This window comes from Pan troglodytes, chromosome 12 (genome assembly GCF_028858775.2).
Source record: "Pan troglodytes isolate AG18354 chromosome 12, NHGRI_mPanTro3-v2.0_pri, whole genome shotgun sequence".
NCBI classification, from domain to species: Eukaryota; Metazoa; Chordata; class Mammalia; order Primates; family Hominidae; genus Pan; species Pan troglodytes.
In genome coordinates this window covers 56,241,142-56,262,500 of record NC_072410.2, presented here as the reverse complement: position 1 = coordinate 56,262,500, position 21,359 = coordinate 56,241,142, and the positions used below count along the sequence as shown (strand labels likewise).

The window sequence follows — 21,359 nt, the reverse complement described above, 5'->3', positions numbered from 1 at the left end:
AAACAGCTGACACATACTAGCTATTATGGACCCAGGCCTAATTGTGAGGTCTTAAAAGCTCTGCCATGTTTGTCTTCTAGGATGAATCAGAGGCCCCTATAAACCACAGTGTTATAGACCACCACTCTCATTTTGCATTTCCAGAGTAGCAGACTGTTGTGCCAGAGGGTTTGTTGATGTTGAAAATATAGTCAGAATCAGTGGCGGCATTTTGTTTTCCTCTTTGCCTGGAATGTTTTTGTTTTCCTTAGTAATAAAGCATGCAATTACTTACAGAATAACTATTTGTAGATATTATTTTAGCCTGGAAGCAGAAACTGGCAAATTATAAATGTGCCAATGCAGCTCTGAGCTGGAACCATGGTTGAAGGGGGATGGGAACGGTGGCATGGTTATGTGCTCCAGCCCTCCATGGCTTTGTCATTATGCCATGGGATCCTACCAATAAGGGTTCACAGATGCCTCTTATTTGGGTTTCTGATTTGTGCCCCCACAGCCCTCTTGGAACAGAGATCATGATGACACGGCATCTACTCGTTCAGGAGGAACCCCAGGCCCTTCCAGCGGTGGCCACACGTCACACAGTGGGGACAACAGCAGTGAGCAAGGTAGGAGAGATGTTATTCTCTTTTGCTACTTGTTTCATTTTTAAGGATTGAAAAATCAGAAATGTCTAGTGAGTTACTAAGTATACAGTTTTTCCTAGAAGATAAACCCCCTTTAACTTGAGAATCAGCTCATCTTATTTTATTCTCTGACCCTGCTCTTCTGTGCTATTCCAGCTGCTTAACTGTCTGTCACCTGGCCAGCTTCATAAAACAGGGTAGTGAATTGACTCAGGGCAAGATTAGAGAAGTAGCTTAGAAGTTTGAATGTGAATAAATAGTATGCCACTCATACCCTGCTATACAAATAAAAAGTATTATTACTACTTGCCCTCAGAGGCTTTTCAAGAGCTCATGAAGAAACATCCACTAGGATTCCAAGTTAATGATGCCTTAGGATGCTTATAAGGCTGTGAGCCCTTTAGTAGCACATGCTCGGCTTCCCTCTCCACTGGGTTGAAGTCATTTTTTTCTGGTTTTACTTATCTGAATCTCCTAAGTGCTTGACTTCATTGCAAAGCCAGACTAAGTAAAATTTAGGAAGACATGGAAAGATAACAGGTTAATTTGTGTTGTCCTGTGAATGCACATACCTATGTGTATGTGAGTGTCCATGGATTATGCATGTTTGACTATAACTAGTAGGAAATAAAGTTTAAACATCAAGCTAGTCTTCAGCAAAAGGGCGAATTGAGTATTCACATGTCTGTACTGCTTTTCATGAGAGCCCGCTGTGTGGATTTTGTGTTCCATTAATGCAATTAAAGTTTAAAAGAGAATTCTTTATCTGAATATAAAAAGGCTGTTTTATTGAAGTTGACTCTGAGCCCACAGTAGGTACATACTTTAAAATCTGGTTTTATGATCATGTTTCACTGGAGTGCTGTTAGACAACAAAGGAATTTTGTTGTCTAACTTAGTTGGGCTCTACCAATTAAAATTGCAAAGTCTACAATGAATTTAGTGTGATTAATTTGAAAACAAAAACAGGAAAGTTAATTTTTTTGAGGCACATATATGCTGTTTGTACTGGGAATAACTTCAACAAATATAATTTTAAACATTTGAGACATTTTATTGTTCAAAGAAAAGTTGCTGACTTCATCACAACTATAAGCCTAGTAAAAACGGAGCCCAGAATAGTAAACTGGTTCAGAGCTGAGAGGTAACCTCTGACCTCTGACTTTTACTGGAAAATGATATGCAGCATAAATCCAAGGGGCCTTTTTTCTTTCAAGTGTGTGTATGTATGTGTTATGGCGTTGCTGTTCAGAGTGCTATAGTTAAGGTGGTGTCAGCACTTTCAATATAAAGCCCTACTTTCATAACTCTACTTACACTATGAGTTTTCAAAAAGGTGTAAATGGAATATAAATTCTTTTTCCTGTAGCCCAAAATTGCTACATGGGGTCGCAGCCTAGTGTTTGGCTTGTTTCTTTTTCTTTTTCATTTCTTGCTTTTCAAAACTTATATCATCTGAGAATAGGTAGGTAGATAGTTCAGCTGCTGCATTGAAGGCTTGCAAACTGCTGAAATGCACTTGAATTTAAAATTGTAATGCATCTGTTTTCTCAAACATAGTATAAGAGGATTTTCAGATAGCAAATGCCCAATACCAGTTCTTCCCCTCTGACATGCTGTAACAAGGAATTAGGAGTGTTGTATGCTGCTTCTTCCTTCAACAAGTGTTCTCCAAAGGCCTATTTAATCATTTGATTGTAACTAGGAACTACATATTATTCACATTACTTTCTACTTACAATGTTTCTTCCTATATTTTTTCTTTTTATGTTTTATATTTGAGTCCAATACCTAGTTGTTTTTAGGGCAGTTTCACATAAATTATCTTATTTGAATGATCTCAGCTGAATCATTTAAAAACAATCCTGGGTAGCAGAGTAAGTGGGTCTATCCCCACTTGACAGAGGAGAAGAATAAGGTACGAAGAAGCTGAGTGATTTGTTGAGGTCCCAGTGGAGCGTCAGACCTAAACTTCCAGTTTCCCAATTACTTAAATAAGGTTCTTCTCATCAGACCCTCTTTCCTCATCTCTCTACTAAAAAACTACAGTGAATAACTTCCACTGTCATCAAATAGAAACTTTCTGTGCTGGTTTCCCCTACCCCACCTTTCTGTGCTTGATAACAGAAGCTGTTGGGAGCCCCACCTTCAGTCTTATTTGTCCTTCCTTGTGGGTTTTCTTTGGCAGTTGAATTTATTCCTGCTAAATGCAGAATGATGCCTGAAAGTGTTGCTGCAACAACTTATGCACACTTCCATGCCAACCATCACCCTTCTAAACCTTTTTTTCATCCCTGAGAACTGCAGAGCTTGGTCTTTGTGCAGCCTTCGGATTAACTGTGCACAGTGGCTTTTCCATGTTTTCCCTGTTTGCCTTTTCTGGCAGGCATGGATGTGTAAGCTGTGCCAGCATTTGGCCTGTAGTACATGTCCTAAATAGTTATTTACACAGTTTGAGTCCATTTTAGTCAACTGGGTAAATAACAGCCCTCTTCAAAAGATTTATAAATCCATAAATATGTCTTTATACATACCCAATAGACAGAAATAACTCAATCTGTCAAGAACATATCCAAAGAGGTGTTTCCCCCACAGACAGGAGTAATACATATTTTAAAACTTTCTCTGACGTATTATTTTTACTGCATTTCTTTTTTCCTCATTCCTTTTCCATTTTAACCACTTCATTATGGCACCTGTGGTTAAAAAAAAAAAAAAAGAAAAGAAAGAAAGAAAGGAAAGAAAAGAAAACAAAAAAGAAATCCCCTAGGCTTTAGCCCTCTGTTAAATAACCTTATCTGCTACACAGTGGAGGCATGTAACAGGCTATATATATATACATCTCAACTGAGTCCTATTCTTTTGAACTTCCAAAGTAGATAAAATGAAATAAGTTATGCAGGAAATTTTAAATGTTCTAAGATTTCAAAATACAGTAAGAGTTTCTGGTTAGAGCTTCAGCAATTTGGGGAATTTTGAATGACTGATAATTTGCTGAATTAGTAGCTGTTGTGATCAGTGAAAGAGTTTTAGTACACATTTTTACCTAAACATTAAAAAAAGAAATACAAAATCCATGGCTGGGAGCAGTGGCTCACGCCTGTAATCCCAGCAATTTAGGAGGCCGAGGTAGGGGGGGTCACAAGGTCAGGAGTTCAAGACCAGCCTGGCCCACATGGTGAAATCCCATCTCTACTAAAAATACAAAAGTTAGCCAGGCATGGTGGCGGGCGCCTATAATCCCAGCTACTCGGGAGGCTGAGCCAGGAGAATCGCTTGAACCCAGGAGGCGGAGGTTGCAGTGAGCCGAGATCATGCCACAGCACTCCAGCCTGGGTGACAGAGCAAGACTCCATCTAGGAAAAGAAAAAAAAAAATCCAATCGTGGGCATTCTAAAGAGAATGTACATAAGATGTGTAATTACAAAAATATCAAGGTACTATTATTCAGGGATTTAATGTTTATTCGTGATTTACACAATATATCTTTCCCTCATTTCAATTTATTTATCATGATGACCCTTTTTATGATATCTACTTCCATTCAATATTAATACTTGTGGCCCCTTGCAGGAGATTGATTCTTTAATAGTAAAGTCCTTTTCAATTGGCATTTAAGAGGGAGGGCCTCACATCTGTGTTTGGTTGGGGATTCTGTTGCTGTTGCTACAACATTGATTTTTGTTTACTCCATAACTTCCTCAAAGTACTTCCAAAGATACCAGATTGAATCCTTATTTTATCCCTGGCAATTACTTGCTTTATTTTCCCATTTCACAGGAGAAAGAAGTAATAACTCAGAAATATTGAAGAGTAACTCTCAAAGTCAGCTTCAGGATCTTGGTCTCTTGGCTTTGTAGCTGCTTTAGGATGGGGTGTCTGTTTCCAGGGCTGCCAAGTAATGTCTCATAGGTACGGGAGGTACATGATGGCAGAGACGTGTGGCTTTCATGTGTCTTTTGCATCCTACTGTGCATGGCTGCCCGCCTGACCATAATCAGAGCCTACTCTAGGAACTGTGTGTTTTGGAGTGGGAGAACTTCAAGCAAATTGGGTGCCTCTTCCCCTAGATTTTTACTGTTTCCCCAAAGGCCTGCCACAGCCACTCTATGCCTCTTAAGCAGCTTCAGCTACGATTGACCACATTTTTGAGTCTGGACAGGTCTCTGTTTTTGCTTTAAAGTTAAGAGAGCTAAATAAATGATGGTAAAAAGATAATAAAATAGAACATGAAGGGCTGTCAGTCAGTGTAGGTATTTCCATCCCCTCACTTTTCAAGTGAGGTCACGGAGGCTCAGAGCGATAAGGAGACTTGTCCAAGGCCACACACTGGCTGGTGCTCAAGCCGGGACTTGAACCCACGCAGTCTGACTCTAGAGCCCAAGCTCCTAACTATGACATCCTATTTGATACACTGTTTTACTGGAGAAACAGATCATTTGACAGACATTCTTTCTGTTACCAATTTGACAACTCTTTCCCCAGTTGTCTGTACTGAACCTGGCGCTGTGCTCCGTAATGGTGACCTAGCTGTGAATAAGATAGAATCACCTTAAACTCAGAGGGGTAATGTTCTGTTGGGGAGGGAGAACCTAGTTTTGCATGCTAAGTAGAATGATGAATGAAGTATTTACAAAGGGAGCATGATGACTGATATGATTCATTGGTATTATGTATTAAGAGCCTATATCATTTCACTCATTCAAAGACTTAGTGAATTAAGAATAGAAGCATGGGAACAAGTAAAGATATTGCTCTTGCAGAACATTTTCCACTGAAAGCTCATCATATTTTCCTCTTTTGTGAGGATAAAGAAAAAGTATTATTTCTACATGGAAATTTGATGTAATACATTTCAACCCTAAAGGCTTTTAATGATTGCTGGAATCTCTAAAACCCACTTATGAACTTCTCCTTTAGGGGGCAGGACTCAGAATAACAATAGTACCACTTAAAAAAAAAAAAAGGCAAAACCAGCATGCCAGGATGTTTCTTTAAAGAAGATTAATGCTAAGCACTGCATTTCTCTATCATAATGTATCAATAGTTGCAGTGCCTCCCACTGCCCCATCCCCCTCCACACCAGCTTTTGTGTGAGTCCAGGCAACCTATAGGCAGAAGGCAATTCCATTTATTATTGAGGGGACTCTCAAGGCAGTTGTTCCAGACCTGTGAAGCCAGCAGGCAGAGCGGCCTGAGAGGGGGTGGGGAGCACCGGGCGAGGGAGGTGGGGAAGGGCCACATTATGTTCCAGATGACTGAGTAACGATTTATATATCACTCGCCTTTTTTACATGAAGAAGAAAAGTAATAACAGCCCAAACCCAGGCATTTGAAACAGTCAGCTGTCCGATGAATAATGGGATAGGTGGGAAGGAGCGTGCTGATTGGATGTCTTAATGAGCACATTTCGCACAGAGTTTGGGCTGCAGTTCCCCTTGACCTTTGCCCTTTATTGACCAAACTGACACTTCATTTTTCACATACTTCCAATTATGGCTCGGCTTAAGTGTTGCCCTCCCTCCTTTATTTCTTTCCTATGGACAACTTGAGAGTGGTTGAGGCCACAGAAGATATTTTAATTTGAAAAACTACCGTAGCGACTCAGGTTCAGGATGTAATCTGAAACTGCTGTCACTGCAGCTTTTCAGCTGAAAACACAAAGTTAATACTGCTTGTTTCTAGACAATTTTCTTTAAAAAAAAAAAAACAAAACGAAAAAATCTAACATATTTTACAAACGAAATGATAACCTAAGAACCTTGAAAATGAAGGAAAATGGTTACAAACGGTAATTTTTATTTTTTGTTGTTTCATTTGTCTGTTGGTCACAGTGACTTGAATGATCTCTATTTGTTCACACTTGCTTCTTAAGCCTGTACCTCTCCAGGGACTTCTGGTATTTCAATGGCACTGTAATGATTTTGACTAATACACTTTTGGGAGGAGAGAAAAGTAAAATATAATTGTGACCACAGGCCTTAGAGCATCGCAGCCCTGTGTGTTCCTTTGGTTATATTTAATGTTGACCTGCAAATTAAAGTGTGGCCTTTGCATGCAGTGGCAGGCAGAATAGGAAAATGATTTCCTGGTGGGAAAAGTCAGGTGTAAAAAAGAAAGAGGAAGTTATAATGCTCCACAAATGGCCGTTATCAAAAAGTCTATATTATTAACTTATCAAACATGTTGAATGAGATGTAGAGACAGAGAACTGTTTTCCCAAGAACACCCTGTAATATACTCACCTTTCCTTTTATTGACTCATCAAATGTGAGTAACAGTGTTCTGGTTTCCACCTGCTTGACTTCTAGCATCATGAAATCAGGTCATCTTAAAGAAAAATAACTTCATCATCTAAAAGTAGTAACTATATTTAGGGGCACGAACTTGGCCATAAGCATTTTCATAGAAAGTGCCTCTTCTCATTATTAGGCAACATCACCAGTAAACTTGAGGTCATTGTTTTTCATCTTAAACAACCGAAAAGTGCATTTGAAATTATTTACAGCCGAGTAGAGATATTCTTCGAACACAGAAGTATTTATCTGAAAAGTGGATGAAGTGTTATCTACTTTATTATGTAGCCCTCTAGCATATCTGTGGCATATTTTTACTGTAATATGGTAATAAAAGAATATGTAAAAGACAGACAAAGGTTCTGTCTTTTTCTGTAAGGTGACCTCTGTTACCAAGTAACTGCTTTACTTATGAGCTTATTAAAAACTCAAAAAATGAGCTTTTCATAGTTCACAGGCATTGATGTGAAAATGAGCTGTCCTGTGAGTAGTTTTCTTGATCATTTTTAGAACAATTGATTAGCCAAAGAGCTCCTGTCATTAGTTGACATTGACTGATAGCAATTTGTCACAAGCTCTGAAGGTTAGCTAGACAGTTGGAGTTTCAGCTTGTCTTTGATTGACCTTTACTGATTCCATCCTCATGTGATTGGGTTTGAATAGTTCTGACCCTCAATTGGAAAAGACAGGGCATTAGTCAACAGAGTCATTTCTTATATTTTCTGTTGATTGCTCGTTTTTATTTATGTGTGAATTCATGGTCTGGATTTCTTATCAAATTTTGAACTCTCATTTTTGAAATTTAAAAGGTGCGATATTTATTGTGTGACCTGTAAGTCACAATTCTGTTTTCACTTTGGTTTGCACACTTGATTTGTGATGTCAATGACGTCTGTCTACTGGCCACTGTTACCTGTGCAGGTACTGGAGTTTTGTTGCAAGTGATGGATTAAAATTTTGTTGTTGCTGTCATTTTTTAAGAAATACCAACTCCGGTGTGACTTGTAGCACATCTAAAATTATACACCAATTCTTTTATTTTCCTAGAATTGACTACTTTTGTCTCCCAAGACTCATGCAATATTTTAAAATAAGAAATAAGTAGTAAGGAAGTATATGAATAATGATGTTGTGTCAATTCATCATTTAGCTCTGCAGCCAGAGGCATGAAAACTTTTTAAAAAGTATGTTCTTTTCAGTTTCACTCAGTTGGCTGTAAATTAGAGAAAGCTCCCCTAGCTAGAAGGGCATTCGCTTTTCAGTGATAGTGGAATATATTTTCTGTTTTCATGGACCTGGAAGTTAATTGTTCATAATATTCAGTTCTTTCTTTTCAAAACTGTAAATATTTTCCAAAAATACATCACATATAGAGAAATATGTTCCACATCATGTTAATACCATGCATTGTATTGTTTTATGTAAATGATGAAAATGGAGATATTAGCTTTAAAAACCCAGGTCTTAATCTGTAATTATTTAATTCAGTTTTTATGTAAGGCCTTTTCATTCTCTTATCCTTTCTCACCTTCCCTTCTTCTCTTGAGTCTGCATTGGGTTTTAAACTATAAGCAATAATTTGTTTTTCAGGCCAGATCTCCCAGGCATTCCAGGGCCACCACACACAGCCTGGCACAGCTCAAACATGTGTTTCAGTTTCTACCCAAGGAAATAAATAAGGAGAGAATTCATTGTTTCAGGTGGTAGATTCTTCACATGGTGTCATTCTTGGCAAGGCAGAAGTGAGGAAGTTAATTTTAGGGAAGCATCCATTTAATGTAGCCCAAGGAGATAAAAAGAGTTTAGAATTATAATCTCTCCTGCAGATGAGCCAAAATATTATCATGAGTTGTGTTTAAGCGGGGGATGGGAATGTAAATTTATACATTCTAGTCAAGTCATCAAAAATAGATTAAGCACTTACTGTGTGCCAGGTACTCTGTGTGAGCTATAAAAATGAGTAGGTCATAGTATTTGCCCTTAGGAAGTTCCTGTGTGCTACCAAGAACATCAAGCATATCAAAGTAAAATATTTGCTAAATACTGGATATTCTTAGGGAGCCGTGAGTGTATTTATTTCACAACATGCCAATGACCCAGACATGGTGAACTCTGTGGTCAGGCCTGCTGGATGAAACACAGCGTGGTGGGTATTAGGTTCAAATTGCAGAGGGACAGCACTACCTTGGTAAGTGTAGACGTTCAGCATCTATGGGCCCCTGTTACGTGGACTTGGCTCCAGAGCCCACTCTTGGAAACTTGGTCCAGTCCTTTCACGCTGCCATGAGCCAGCCAGTGCCTCTGCTGTCTGAACCATTGAGGTCATCATTGTGTTCACCGCCATTAGTCACCTGGCTGCTGACTCAGATTGATCTTCTTCAAGGGAATCTTGACATTTTGAGGAGGAGAGGACCCCTTTGGCAGTCTGGTGAAGCCAATGGATACCTTATCAGAGTAATATATTTATTAATGTATAAAATAAAACCCACAGGACTACAAGGGCAGTGAATTGTGTTAAAATTCAATCTTCTAAATATTTTTTAAAGCCAAGTTGTAATATAGTAATATAAGGCCAGGCGCGGTGGCTCATGCCTGTAATCCCAGCACTTTGGGACGCCGAGGTGGGCGGATCACCTGAGGTCAGGAGTTCAAAACCAGCCTGACCAACATTGAGAAACCCCATCTCTACTAAAAACACAAAATTAGCCGGGTATAGTGGTGCGTGCCTGTAATCCCAGCTAGTTGGGAGGCTGAGGCAGGAGAATTGCTTGAATCTGGAAGGCAGAGGTTGCGGTGAGCCGAGATTGTGCCATTGCACTCCAGCCTGGGTAACAAGAGTGAGACTCCATGTCAAAAAAAAAAAAAAAAAAAATATATATATATATAGTAATATAAGTGCTCTGTTAAATAGGCTTAAATAACAAGATCTACTAGTAATTCTGTTGTCTGCTGAATTTTTGAAGTAGTGATAAATGTAAGTCATGTTTTAAGATATTTATAACAACTATATTGTGATATGCAAATATGATTTCCATTGGGAACAAAGTTACAGGTCCTGCTAATAGTTCTGTGGTTTGTTACTTACTTACATACAAGCATGAAGGACATGCTAATTCTAATTGAAGTTATTGATAATAAAAATGTAATTTTTTCCCCTTCTCAAGTACATATATCCCCTGAATTCTAACCATGGATCTCCCTTGAGGAGGTGTCTATATAGCCCAGGTTAACAACTTCTAAACTTAAGTGTCAGAAGTTAAATGGGTTTGGGGATGTATAGCCATCCCTTGGTATCCCCCAGGGATTGGTTCCAGGACCCTCTCCCCTCAACCCCACAGACACCAAAATCTTCAGATGCTCAATTCCCTGCTATTAAATGGCATAGTATTTGCATATAACCTATGCACATCCTCCCATATACTTTAAATAATCTCTAGATTACTTATAATACCTGGTACAATGTACATGCTTTGCAAATAGTTGTTATACTGTATTGTTTAGAAAATAATGACAAGAGAAAAAGTCTGTACATGTTCAGTACATATGCAATCATCCATTTTTTTTTTCAAATACCTTCTATCCTCAGTTGGTTGAATACGTGGATGTAGAACACATGCATATGGAGGTCTTGACCTTAAATCATGCCATCCACCTAATCACTTGTTCTCCGTACTCCTACCCTTGGACATCACCCTCTGCCCCGCAGTGAGCATCTAACAGAAGATGGGTGGAGGCCAGGAGCAGCATCTGAGGATCTTTTGAGGGATTATAGGGCTGAGGTGAGACTGAATTCTGAGACAGGACCCTGTAGCAAGGGTAACTATGCTACCCTGGGAGGATATTTTTATGTCCTATGCCCTTCCCAGTAGCAGCCATGATTCTACCCGCCCTGGGCTGTGATATTTAGCTCTCCCCCTGATGTTATTTCTCTTTATCATGGGTGATAGCACTAATTAAGAATAGTAGTAGAGGCTTTGGCTGTTGGCCTAGCATAAACTAACCCAAACAGTAAATTTATGCCAAGCATTTTCCTCAGGAAAAAAAAAATGTAGGCATGGTCTACCTGTTGTATTGATTAGTCCCAGAAATGTAGTTGGTAAAGTTGGGTTTTGCTCAAGTGTCTGGCTTTGTGGATTAGCTCAGTCTTGCATATAGTTTTCCATAATTGCTTAACCTAAAAGCATTCTATTTGATTAGTACAATTAGTTTGGCTTTCTCCCACTTACCAATATCAATTCATATGCATTCCCTCCTAACATTGCTCACTTTATTTTGTAACAAAGAATGAAGACAGCAGAACTTCCTGTTACTTATTTCCATATTAGAAGAAAAGGAGAATATGACCTTACGTAGCAAAGCTTACATTTTTAAAAAATGTATATTTTTAAGAAAAAGAGAACTAAAGAGTGAATGCAGAAAATATTGAATTTGCCAATGGGCTTGTTGCTAGGTTATTAGCATTTACTGTTGTAGTTTGACTCTTTCCTTGAGTGCCCCTACTACTTATGACAGCCAGGACAGGTAGCACCTTGATACCCTTTTATACTTTAATACCTTGGGAGAAAAGGATATATTGATTTTAAAATGCATATATATACACATATATATAAATATATGAATATAAATATCTTTTATAAATATAAAATATAAATATGCACACCTATATAAATAAATATGTATTATTTATTTTATAAATATGTATATTTATAAAAATATTTATAAATATGTTATTTATTAAATAAATATATAATAAATATATTATCTATAAAAATATAAAATAAATTTATATATTTATTTAATAAATAACATATTTATATATTGTATATATTTATATATGCATAAATATAAATATGTATATATATTCTCCCTCTCATTCTAAGAAAGGATTTAAGGAAATTAACAAAAGTTTATAGTATACAATAGGATAAAAAATGTGTAGATGAACAAATTAGAATGAAAGCAAAATAAACAAAAAGCCAAGAAATAAGGGTAGTACCGAGCAATATAAATTATAAAATCATGTACAATGACTAGAAATAGGTATTAATTTGGCCCTGAGCTTCCTAGCTGGTAAAACAAAGATTGAAATATAATTAATTACAAGATTTACAACATCCATGGAAGTTGCTCAGAAGAATCGATTTGACCAGCATTAAGATCTGAAAGAAATTCTCCTCGTATCCTCACACAGGGAGTCCAGGGAGATGGCAGAGGCTGGCATCCTTGACAGCATCTGTAGGACTCCTCTTACATTCCCCAGCTCCTAGAACAATGCTGCAGTTATAATAATTGCTGATACATATTTGATTGATTGGACTAGGTATCTGTAATCATATTTATCCTTTTGTTTCTTTAACTCATTGGAATCTAACTGAGTCTTGATTTTCATGGTTGAAATGAATGACAGCCTATTTTGATGTGAGCCAAGGTGCTGAGTATTTGGTGATGCCATGAGGCCTTTCTTCACTTGTCTGTCTCCTTCTTCTGACCATTCTCTGGTGGGTTCGCCTCATTCTCCAGTCTTTTCTCCCTCCATCTGAAGTCAGGAATGGGGTTGAGGATGCTGTTGTTACTCTGGTTTTTATCCCCGGGAACAGGGTTAATGGAGCCAGAGAGATTCAGGTAAACAATGGTTAGAATGGAGATGCTGAGAGGCTGAGATGGGATGCCAGAATGGAAGGTTCTGATGCTGCAGTCCTTAAAAATGAAAGTTCTGAGGGAATATGACTTCAGCCTATAAAGCTGGAGGGGGCTGAGTGTTATGAATATTTGGCTTACCTCATCCTGGCACCAAAAACATCCCCTCAGGTAAAAGGAATACATTTACTACAAATAAAAGTATTGCTTGATGTACATTTTAAGCATATGAGAGGATTACTCCCAAAGATAGAAGTGAAAAGAGAAATATTCCCATTTATTAACTGAATTAATGAAATGTCCACTGCATACCGGGCCTGTGCTAAATGTGGGAATTCAGAGTGAAAGAGGTCATTTCTGGAATCAAGAAACTGACAGTCTGGTGGAGGAACAGACAGTTTAGTATATCATAGGTTAAGTCTCCCTAGTGAGCAGGTTCTGAGTAATCTGGAAGTAGAGGAATGGTACCTAACAAACTGGCACAGGGGCAGCACCTGCCTGGCATCAGATGGGCCTCTCTCTAGTCTTTCCATGGTGGCCATTTTTAATGGATCACAGCACCCTTGTCACGGGGCCTGAAAGGAGTGCAGATGCAGGTCCTTCTCCACACAGTGCTCCAGCAACCACTACCTCGTCCCCCGGAGTTAGCCCTAGAAGAAATTGGTTTTCTATTTCTGATCTCCCACTCAGTCTCCGAAGAGAGGAAGTCTATGATGGAAACTTGGGAGAGATGGAGAAGAGGGGCATGTAAGGAAAAAAAAAAAATTAGCTTGTGTAAAGGTAGGAAGGAGAGAGAGCATGCCACTTTGGGGACTTTGTGTGTGCTTCAGCATGAGTAGAGAGTGGGTGTGAGAGAGGAAGAGTCTGAGGTAAGGCCCAAGAGGTAACAGGGGCAAGACCACAAAGGGTCATATTTGTCATCTTAAGCCCATATTTGTCATTCTGGCATTGGTTTAGCAGGCAGTAGGGAGTCATTGGAAATGTGAGGGTTGTGGCGTGGTTGGATGGAAGTGAAGGAGGAATTGGAGCAGGGGGAGGCTGGAGTCAGCATGATAGTTATTCAGAAATGTTGCAGAACTTTACTTAGGCAGAGGGAGGAGGCTAGAGAGAGTAGCTTTGAGGAGGAAGACTGGACTGGACAGAGAAACAGTGGACGCAGAGGGTAGTGGAGTGCAAAGGCTCTGGGATGATGCCAAGGTTTCAGAAGACTGACTACACAGACTACAGGTCCCATTGGCATGCTCTTTCTTTGTCTTCTTCTGAATGTAGCTTTGCCACTCTAGATGGGAGAAAATGCAGCTGGTCATTGATGGCTGTGGCTTTTCTCCTATACCCTTGCTGGGCAGAGGTGATGCTTTTCCCACCTGTTCCTGAGGATGGCTTGCAGAAATCCTGCTAATTCTCTCTGCTGCACTGCTTTCCCTCAAAGAAGGCTCCGGCTCCGTGGAGACCAGGGGCTGGGTGGAAAGGAAGAGGCCAGCCAAGCTGTCATGGGAATTTGGTGACTCATTTCATCAGTTTACTGCTCTGAAAATGAGGTGACTTCCCCCTTTGCTTGACAACTGATTGATGAACATTTCCTGAGTATTTGCAGAATAGATGTTTTGCCTCATGGGCCTTCATGTTTATGTGCTCCCAGTGGATTCTAATCCTGGTGTGCTTCAGCCTTTCCCACTTCTCAGCTGCTAATTTTTCTTTCTATGTAGAGTCTTCAGATTACCTGCCCAAGATTTAATAGAATGCAGGATTAGAAACAGTATACCGTTATGCCTGCTGATACAACTCTGGTTACGTTGACTTTTTGCCAGAATGTTAAAGAATGAAGGATACCTTTTTACACTGAAACAGTATTTATTTGGCTAAAAACACTATCACCTGGTACTTAGTGTGTCTACATTGAAAGCTGTCTTTCAAAGTAGCGTACTTCATTTTGTGTGTCTAGAATTTCTTGTTTTGTTTTTAGTTTTTACTTTCTTCCCCAAGATGTGGGTTTATGTGTTTTTAGAAGAATTAGCTTTACTTTGTTTCCATTTTTCCTGATGCTCTTGATAGTGAAGGAATCAGCTTTGGAAAACATTAATTGCTCCACTAAATAATGGAATGTTAATACAAGTTACATAGCGAGAAGTGGAAGCATTGCTTTTAGGCCCCAAGAATAGACCTTAGGCTCATTTTCCATAACCGAAATGGAAGCAATAGGTTTGCATTATGTGGATCAGAGTCATCATCTTAGACACTAGCCATAGTCCGTAGATTTAATTTTCATATTTCAAATGGAGGCTGTAAGTTTAACATGTCTTACTTTGCAGCTGGAACAGATTCTATTTTTAATCCGTAAGTTGCATATGGCATGGAGCCATGTGCTGCCCAGATCCAAATGCATAACTCCTGTTGATATCAGTGAGCTTCATGATGAATTGGAAAGAACTATGTGGTCTTTATTCCAAACATCTATCTGACTTTTTAGGATTAAACGTGCTAAACAAATTCTAGCACTTTTCAAGTTAAAATGGAGTGTTTTTGAATGTAGCAACCATGCTGGCTTAAAGGAATAATGCAACAATTCCAAATAGACACACGCACACATAACCGTAGAATTGGTTTTCAGGCAGAGAAAGGCAACTGGGCTCAGGAACCTGGCTGGCATAGTAAAGGACATGGTTGTATTGAGCTACACAAAATTGCCTTTAAATAGAAAAGATAAGAGGAGAAAGCCTTTTCTTTGGATGGTACTCTGCTCATCAGGGTACACATTATTGTTGGTGAGTAACTCTAGCAAGAGCCCTCTTGTACTTCCTCATTCTTATGACCGCAATGGTGGGAATTGTCTGGCAATATTCATTCAGAACTGACAGATGTTTGCATCTATAAATAAATGTACTCAAATCATAATTGTTATAACAAGATTGTTTGATTACCTGGCAATGGCCTTGTGCTGAGATAGCTTTTGGATCACCTGTTCTTTGGGAACATTTGACAGACCTCATGTTTATTACCCAATTGGATGTCAGTAGCAATTGCAGCTAAAGAAAAAACAAAAATGCAAGTACTTGTTGACCTTGACTTTTTTCCACAAGAGATTGGACTTGATGGCTCTATTGCAGTTGAGCTGATAAGGGCTATAAACAGTAGTTTAAAGAAAATGTTTTATTCCCAGAGGAAAACACCCTATTTGCTGTGGGAAATGGCAATAGACATATATGCCTTTTGCCAGATTTTCTTAATTTACCTTTATTTGGGCTGTGGGAAAAGGATATGCTGGAAAAGCTTTTTATGGCTTTAATGTACATTTGCATAGATTGTTATAATTTGTGAATGGTGTAGTTAGTATATTGAATACAATTTAAAAGAAGCCAATGATGTTTCTATGATTTATGATAATATGATTTTTTTGAAACTGTCATGTTAATATAAGATTGTGTTTCAGAGATGAAGATCTTATAAAAATGCAATAGACTTATGGTGCCAAAATGCTCTTTTTGATTTTAATTAAAAACATAAAAGTGTCATTGGTTAATATGATCTCACTAGGAGCAAAGAAAGAAAATTGATCCAGTGAATATTTACATGGGACATTCCAGAAATGCACTGGGGTATAAGGCAATCAGCACTTTTCTTTAGGCACAAAGTCTTAAGCTCCAGATTTGAATCGAGAAGCCCCGGGCCATGAAGGATTCCCCATTTCTTGGTGAGACAGTAAGGCTCGGTAACCTGCCCTATTTGCTCTTTAAAAATCTCACTGCATTTTCCTTCAGAGGAGAGGTGCTTTGGCTCAATGCCACTGACTTCAACTTTTGCTCTTAAAATGTTGTTTTGATGCATAGTGTAGTGATGGCTGAATTGATTTCTGTGCATAAACGGTGGCCTAGATTCTTGCCCTGTGGAAATCCATGGAATTAAGAACTCTAGGTTCCTGGAGTGATAAGAGGTAAGCAAATGATTAGATATGCATGCAGGGAAAAAATTCAAATGCTCATAGAATAGAAATAAGGGTCTATATAATTTGCAAGTTTAATGTAAATGCAAGCCACTAATACAACCAATAATTTAATGCTAATATGTGAGGATAAGTAAATGTTATTCTAATTATTTCCTATTTGGTGTGTTCTCAAAGAGTTCTGAGCAAAAAATATACTGCATTGAAATATTTCCCTGGCTACTCAGGATGAAAATGTGGTCTACTAACAGCTGTGGCCATAATGAAACCTCTGGGATACTAGTGACTAAAATTTCTCTTTAGATAGAAGTGTGGGACAATTTGAGATGGCAGAATCTAAGCCAGAGTTTCTTTCAAGGAGATTTAGCACACTGGGATATTATGTGATTTATCCAATGAAGGTACAGGCTGAGATCTAGCTCAATATGCCCTTTTAAGTAGTCACTAGAATTATTTAATAATGCAGAATATATTTTTGGTAAAAAGATTTGATCTTTTTGTCTGTTTTTCAAAGTACAAATTTCCTCCTGAAGATAGACAAGTTTTGGGTACGTTTTTGTGAGAACAGACCCTTTGAATGAAATTTTAAAACCATCAGAAAGTCATAACATATATAATCAATAGGGAATTTCTTGCTGTCTAAGAAAACGATAGGAAAGAAGAGTTCCACTCTCTCCAGTCTTCTTTGCTAAGTCTCATTTCTCTACTTGCGCATTTCTTTGGAGAAGAACTGCTTGCTGACTTCCACTTTCCTATGAAACTTTTGTGAAGAATGGTGGAAATCTTTGCAATGACAGATGCCATTGCAGATTATTATGATGTCCATTACTTGGAGAATGAAATTAGGAAGAGTTTATTTCTGACATGGCACATACCCTTCCCTGCAACAGAAAGACTGTAGCCTAGAATCTCTGTTAAAAACAAAAAAACAAAAAAACACATCCTCAGGATTTCTGGTGATTCTTTGGTTGATGTGGTAGAAATGAGCAGAGAGGCAAGTCTGCTGCCTCAGGCATCCTGATCCCCTGCAGCAGGAGGGCACCCAGGACATGCAAGCTCAGGTTCCTTTTGGCTGCATGAGCAGGGAAAGTGGAAGGCAGGGTATCCTACATTCTTCCTACTACTCACTGAAGGATGTGGCAAGGGCATGAATTGTTTGTGGTTGGCTCTGTATTCTGGTGCTAGGAAAGACTTCTGTGTTTATCTGCATCTTTCTGAGCCCCCATTGCTATGTAGCCAGCTCCCAGGCCACTTTGTGGGAAAGCTTTCTTTGTGATGGATGACGTGGCATTTCTTGTCACTTCCTCAAATTCCTTCCTGCTGCCTATCAGCATTGCTCTGGACTTATCTGGGTTGAGCTTCAGCCAGCTAAAGCTAATCCAGGTTCCTATTTCAGAGGAGCAAAATGACAGCAATGACGCTGCCATTCTTTTGGTTTGTGACCTAGGATGCTGGGGAGAAGGAGCAAAAAGAGGAGGGTTGCAAGAGTTGGGGCCTGTTGGCTTGATTTTTCAATCCTGGTACCTTGAGCATCTCTTTATTCTCATGAGTCTTGCCTCTCCATAAGGCTGACAGTATTATTTATTTTCATGTGCAGTTGGATGTAACTTTTCCAACTCTGACCTGAAGTGGCATTTACCTGAGATTGGTTTTATTCCATCTACTGAAGTTGGCGCTGACAATTTTGAGCCTCTTAAATGAAGTCTTATGAAATGGAGTTTAGAGGATCAGAGACTTGTGGCTCTTTAGGTCTGATATTTCTTTTTTTTTTTTTTTTTTTGAGACGGAGTCTTGCTCTGTTGCCAGGCCGGAGTGCGGTGGCGTGATCTTGGCTTACTGCAACCTCCGCCTTCCAGGTTCAAGTGATTCTCCTGCCTCAGCCTCCCGAGTAGCTGGGATTACAGGTGCACACCACCACACCTAGCTAATTTTTGTGTTTTTAGTAGAGACGGGGTTTCACCATGTTGGCCAGGATGGTCTCAATCTCTTGACCTTGTGATCTGCCTACCTCAGCCTCCCAAAGTGCTGGGATTGCAGGCGTGAGCCACCATGCCCAGTGATATTCCATTATTTAATAAATATATTTACTGAAAATCTACTATGTGCCAGGTACAATGCTAGGTGGGAAATTTTTCAAAGAAATAACTCATTTTTCATGCATTCAGATTCTGAAATGTGCCCACCCTCATTCATTTGTGAGCCTCACACAACCACCCTTATGGTGGAGCAGAGATTTGTGTCTCTATTTCATAAGTGAGAATAACCTAAGGCCTGACAGGGTGTGAGTGAGAAAACAACAGGACCTAAGTCAGTCAGGTTTCTCAATTGCAACAATTTTCTTTTTTACCAGGTTAAGAAGTAACCTAGTAACTGATATCTTTTTGGTTCATTTATTTTTGAAATGTGTCTACCAGTTCTCTCTCTCTGTCTCTCGTTAGAAAGAGAGAATACAGAATGACATATGAGGAAGGATCTTTAGAAGAAAGTGATCAGGCACTGCTTAGCATTATATTTCTTTCATTCATTTATTCATTCACGGAGACCCTTCTGTATAGAGGGCATTGTGCTAAGTTCTGGGATGACAGAAATGAGTAAGACCAATCCCTGTCCTCAAGGAATTGGTAGTCCAGTGTTTGTTTCTCCTTTTACCCCTGAATTGAGAACTGTCTGGAACACACATATTTCCCAATGTTGCTCTCTTTAGGAGTTACCTGCTGTCTCATTCAATATTCCTGATGCCATCTAGTGATATTCAGGCATGAGGGGGCTTCAGTGTAGGATCAGAATGGAAGCAACCCAATATTGGTCTCTACTCATGGAGAACAGGCTTTTAATAAATCAGATTTCTACGTGAGATGGTTTGACTTTTTTGGACACAGGAACAGCCTAAACTCACCCATAAAATGGAAGTAGTATTAGTACCTACTTATAGGACTGCTGAGAACATTAAAAAAGTTAATATATAGAATTTTGAACCATACCTGGCAATGGTAAGCATTATGTATGTGTTAGCTGCTGTCATTACCACATCATCATTATCAGCTGATTAATTTTTCTCTGTGGAAAAAGAGATTCTGCTTAGGACTGGTGTCCATTTCTAAGGGGAGTTATGCTTATTTATTTATTTTTTGTCTTTTTTTTTTTTTTTTTCCTTTTTGTGGAGAACGGGGTCTTGCTCTATTGCCCAGGCAGGTCTCGAACTCCTGGGCTCAAGCTATCCTCCTGCCTCTTGCCTCCCTGAGAGCTGGGATTACAGGCGTGAGCCACTGCGCCCGGCTGGACTGGTGTCCATTTCTAAATGTGAGTGATGCCTTCCAAGAAATTGAGAATCTAGTATTATTCCCAAATATGTATTTATTTTACAATGAAGACTGTTTGGCTGCCCTTTTGTGTCAGGACAGAGGGCATTGTAAACTTGGTGGGCCATCAAGATTTTCACTCTCATAGGACTCCCTTCCACTGTCCATCACTCTGAAATGTTCCACAGGTCTGCTACTTTTACCTGAGGAGGCAGTGATGAGGAAGTGAATGGTTGAGAAGGGACGCAGACTGATAAAATTCTTACCACAAGGCCTTGGGTCTACTGGATTCCTTTTAAACAACTGCTTATGTTCCTTCTATACCACACATTAAAGTGTCTGTGAGAAAATGAAGTTTGTGGTGTCAGTTAAGATTACAGGTTGAATGGCATACCTCTTCTTGATGGTCAGATTGGGTTAAGGTTGAGCGTCCTTGGGGGTCCTAGGTGGAATTTCCTCACAGGAGCCAAGTTAGGATGGGGAATATATTTGGCCACTAACAAAGTTTCTTCTTGTGTCTCTGGTCTCATCTGGTCACAATAACCTTTGGTTTTTGATGAAGCTATTGGGTAGTCTGGCCTTTGAATTTCAGGACATCAATGTTACTGGTAAATCTTAAGATATGGAAAGATAATCCTTAGTATTATGGATAAACTTTACCAAATATTCTAGATATCTTGAGAACTAGGTTTGTGACAATTGCAGTTGGTAAAATAAGGTTCAAAATACCGCTTGCCTATTAATTGCAACTAGAAAAGTTTGATTCTGGTAAGTTATGGGGAAGCAAAACTAGATTTATAGGGAGGGTTTTATTTGTTTATAAGAAATCAACTTTACCACTTTTTTCATCTACCAAATGACTCGAAGGTGCTGACTGCCCGCTCACCCTCTCTGCCTCATCTGGTTATATCTTTTTCTCTTTTTTATGTGTACAGTGTTGTAGCATAGTTATGATGAGAGCACAGAGAGCCCATTTCCTATTTTGACTATCTTCCTTTATTTTTCTATTCATTCTCTCATGACATAGCAATGTGCTTAAATTTTTTATATTAGCTGCAAGCCCATTTATCCCTTCTCAAGGGATTATAGGTGGTTTTCTAACAATCAAACATGATCCCATTCCTTTTTTACAAAAGGAATTTTTTTTCTTTCTTTCTTTCTTTTATTTATTTATTTTTTTTGAGATGGAGTTTCACTTTTGTGGCCCAGGCTGGAGTGCAATGGCACAATTTTGGCTCACTGCAACCTCTGCCTCTTGGGTTCAAGCAATTCTCCTGCCTCAGCCTCCCAAATAGCTGGGATTACAGGAATGCACCACCACACCTGGCTAATTATTTTATTTTTGGTAGAGACAAGGTTTTGCCATGTTGGTTAGGCTGGTCTCGAACTCCTGACCTCTGGTGATCCACCAGCCTCGGCCTCCCAAAGTGCTGGGATTACAGGCATGAGCCACTGCGCCTGGCCAAAAAGGGAATTTCTAATACTTGTGGTGATGACTCTGTTCTGTTGGGGCACCATACAGTGAAAATGTCCAAAGATCCTCATACTACAGCCTAGGATGGTA

At 39.1% G+C, this 21,359-nt stretch overlaps 1 protein-coding gene across 10 annotated transcripts in view; it reads left to right on the top strand.

The window, feature by feature from the left end:
- MEIS1 (Meis homeobox 1) overlaps positions 1–21,359 on the top strand; it is a 137,589-nt gene that overhangs the window by 28,498 nt on the left and 87,732 nt on the right. For all 10 annotated transcript variants that reach the window (XM_063789038.1, XM_063789036.1, XM_054677925.2 and 7 more), the window contains one exon: positions 497–608. In XM_063789038.1, coding sequence (XP_063645108.1) covers positions 497–608 — 112 coding nt within the window. The remainder of the gene's footprint in view (positions 1–496; positions 609–21,359) is intronic.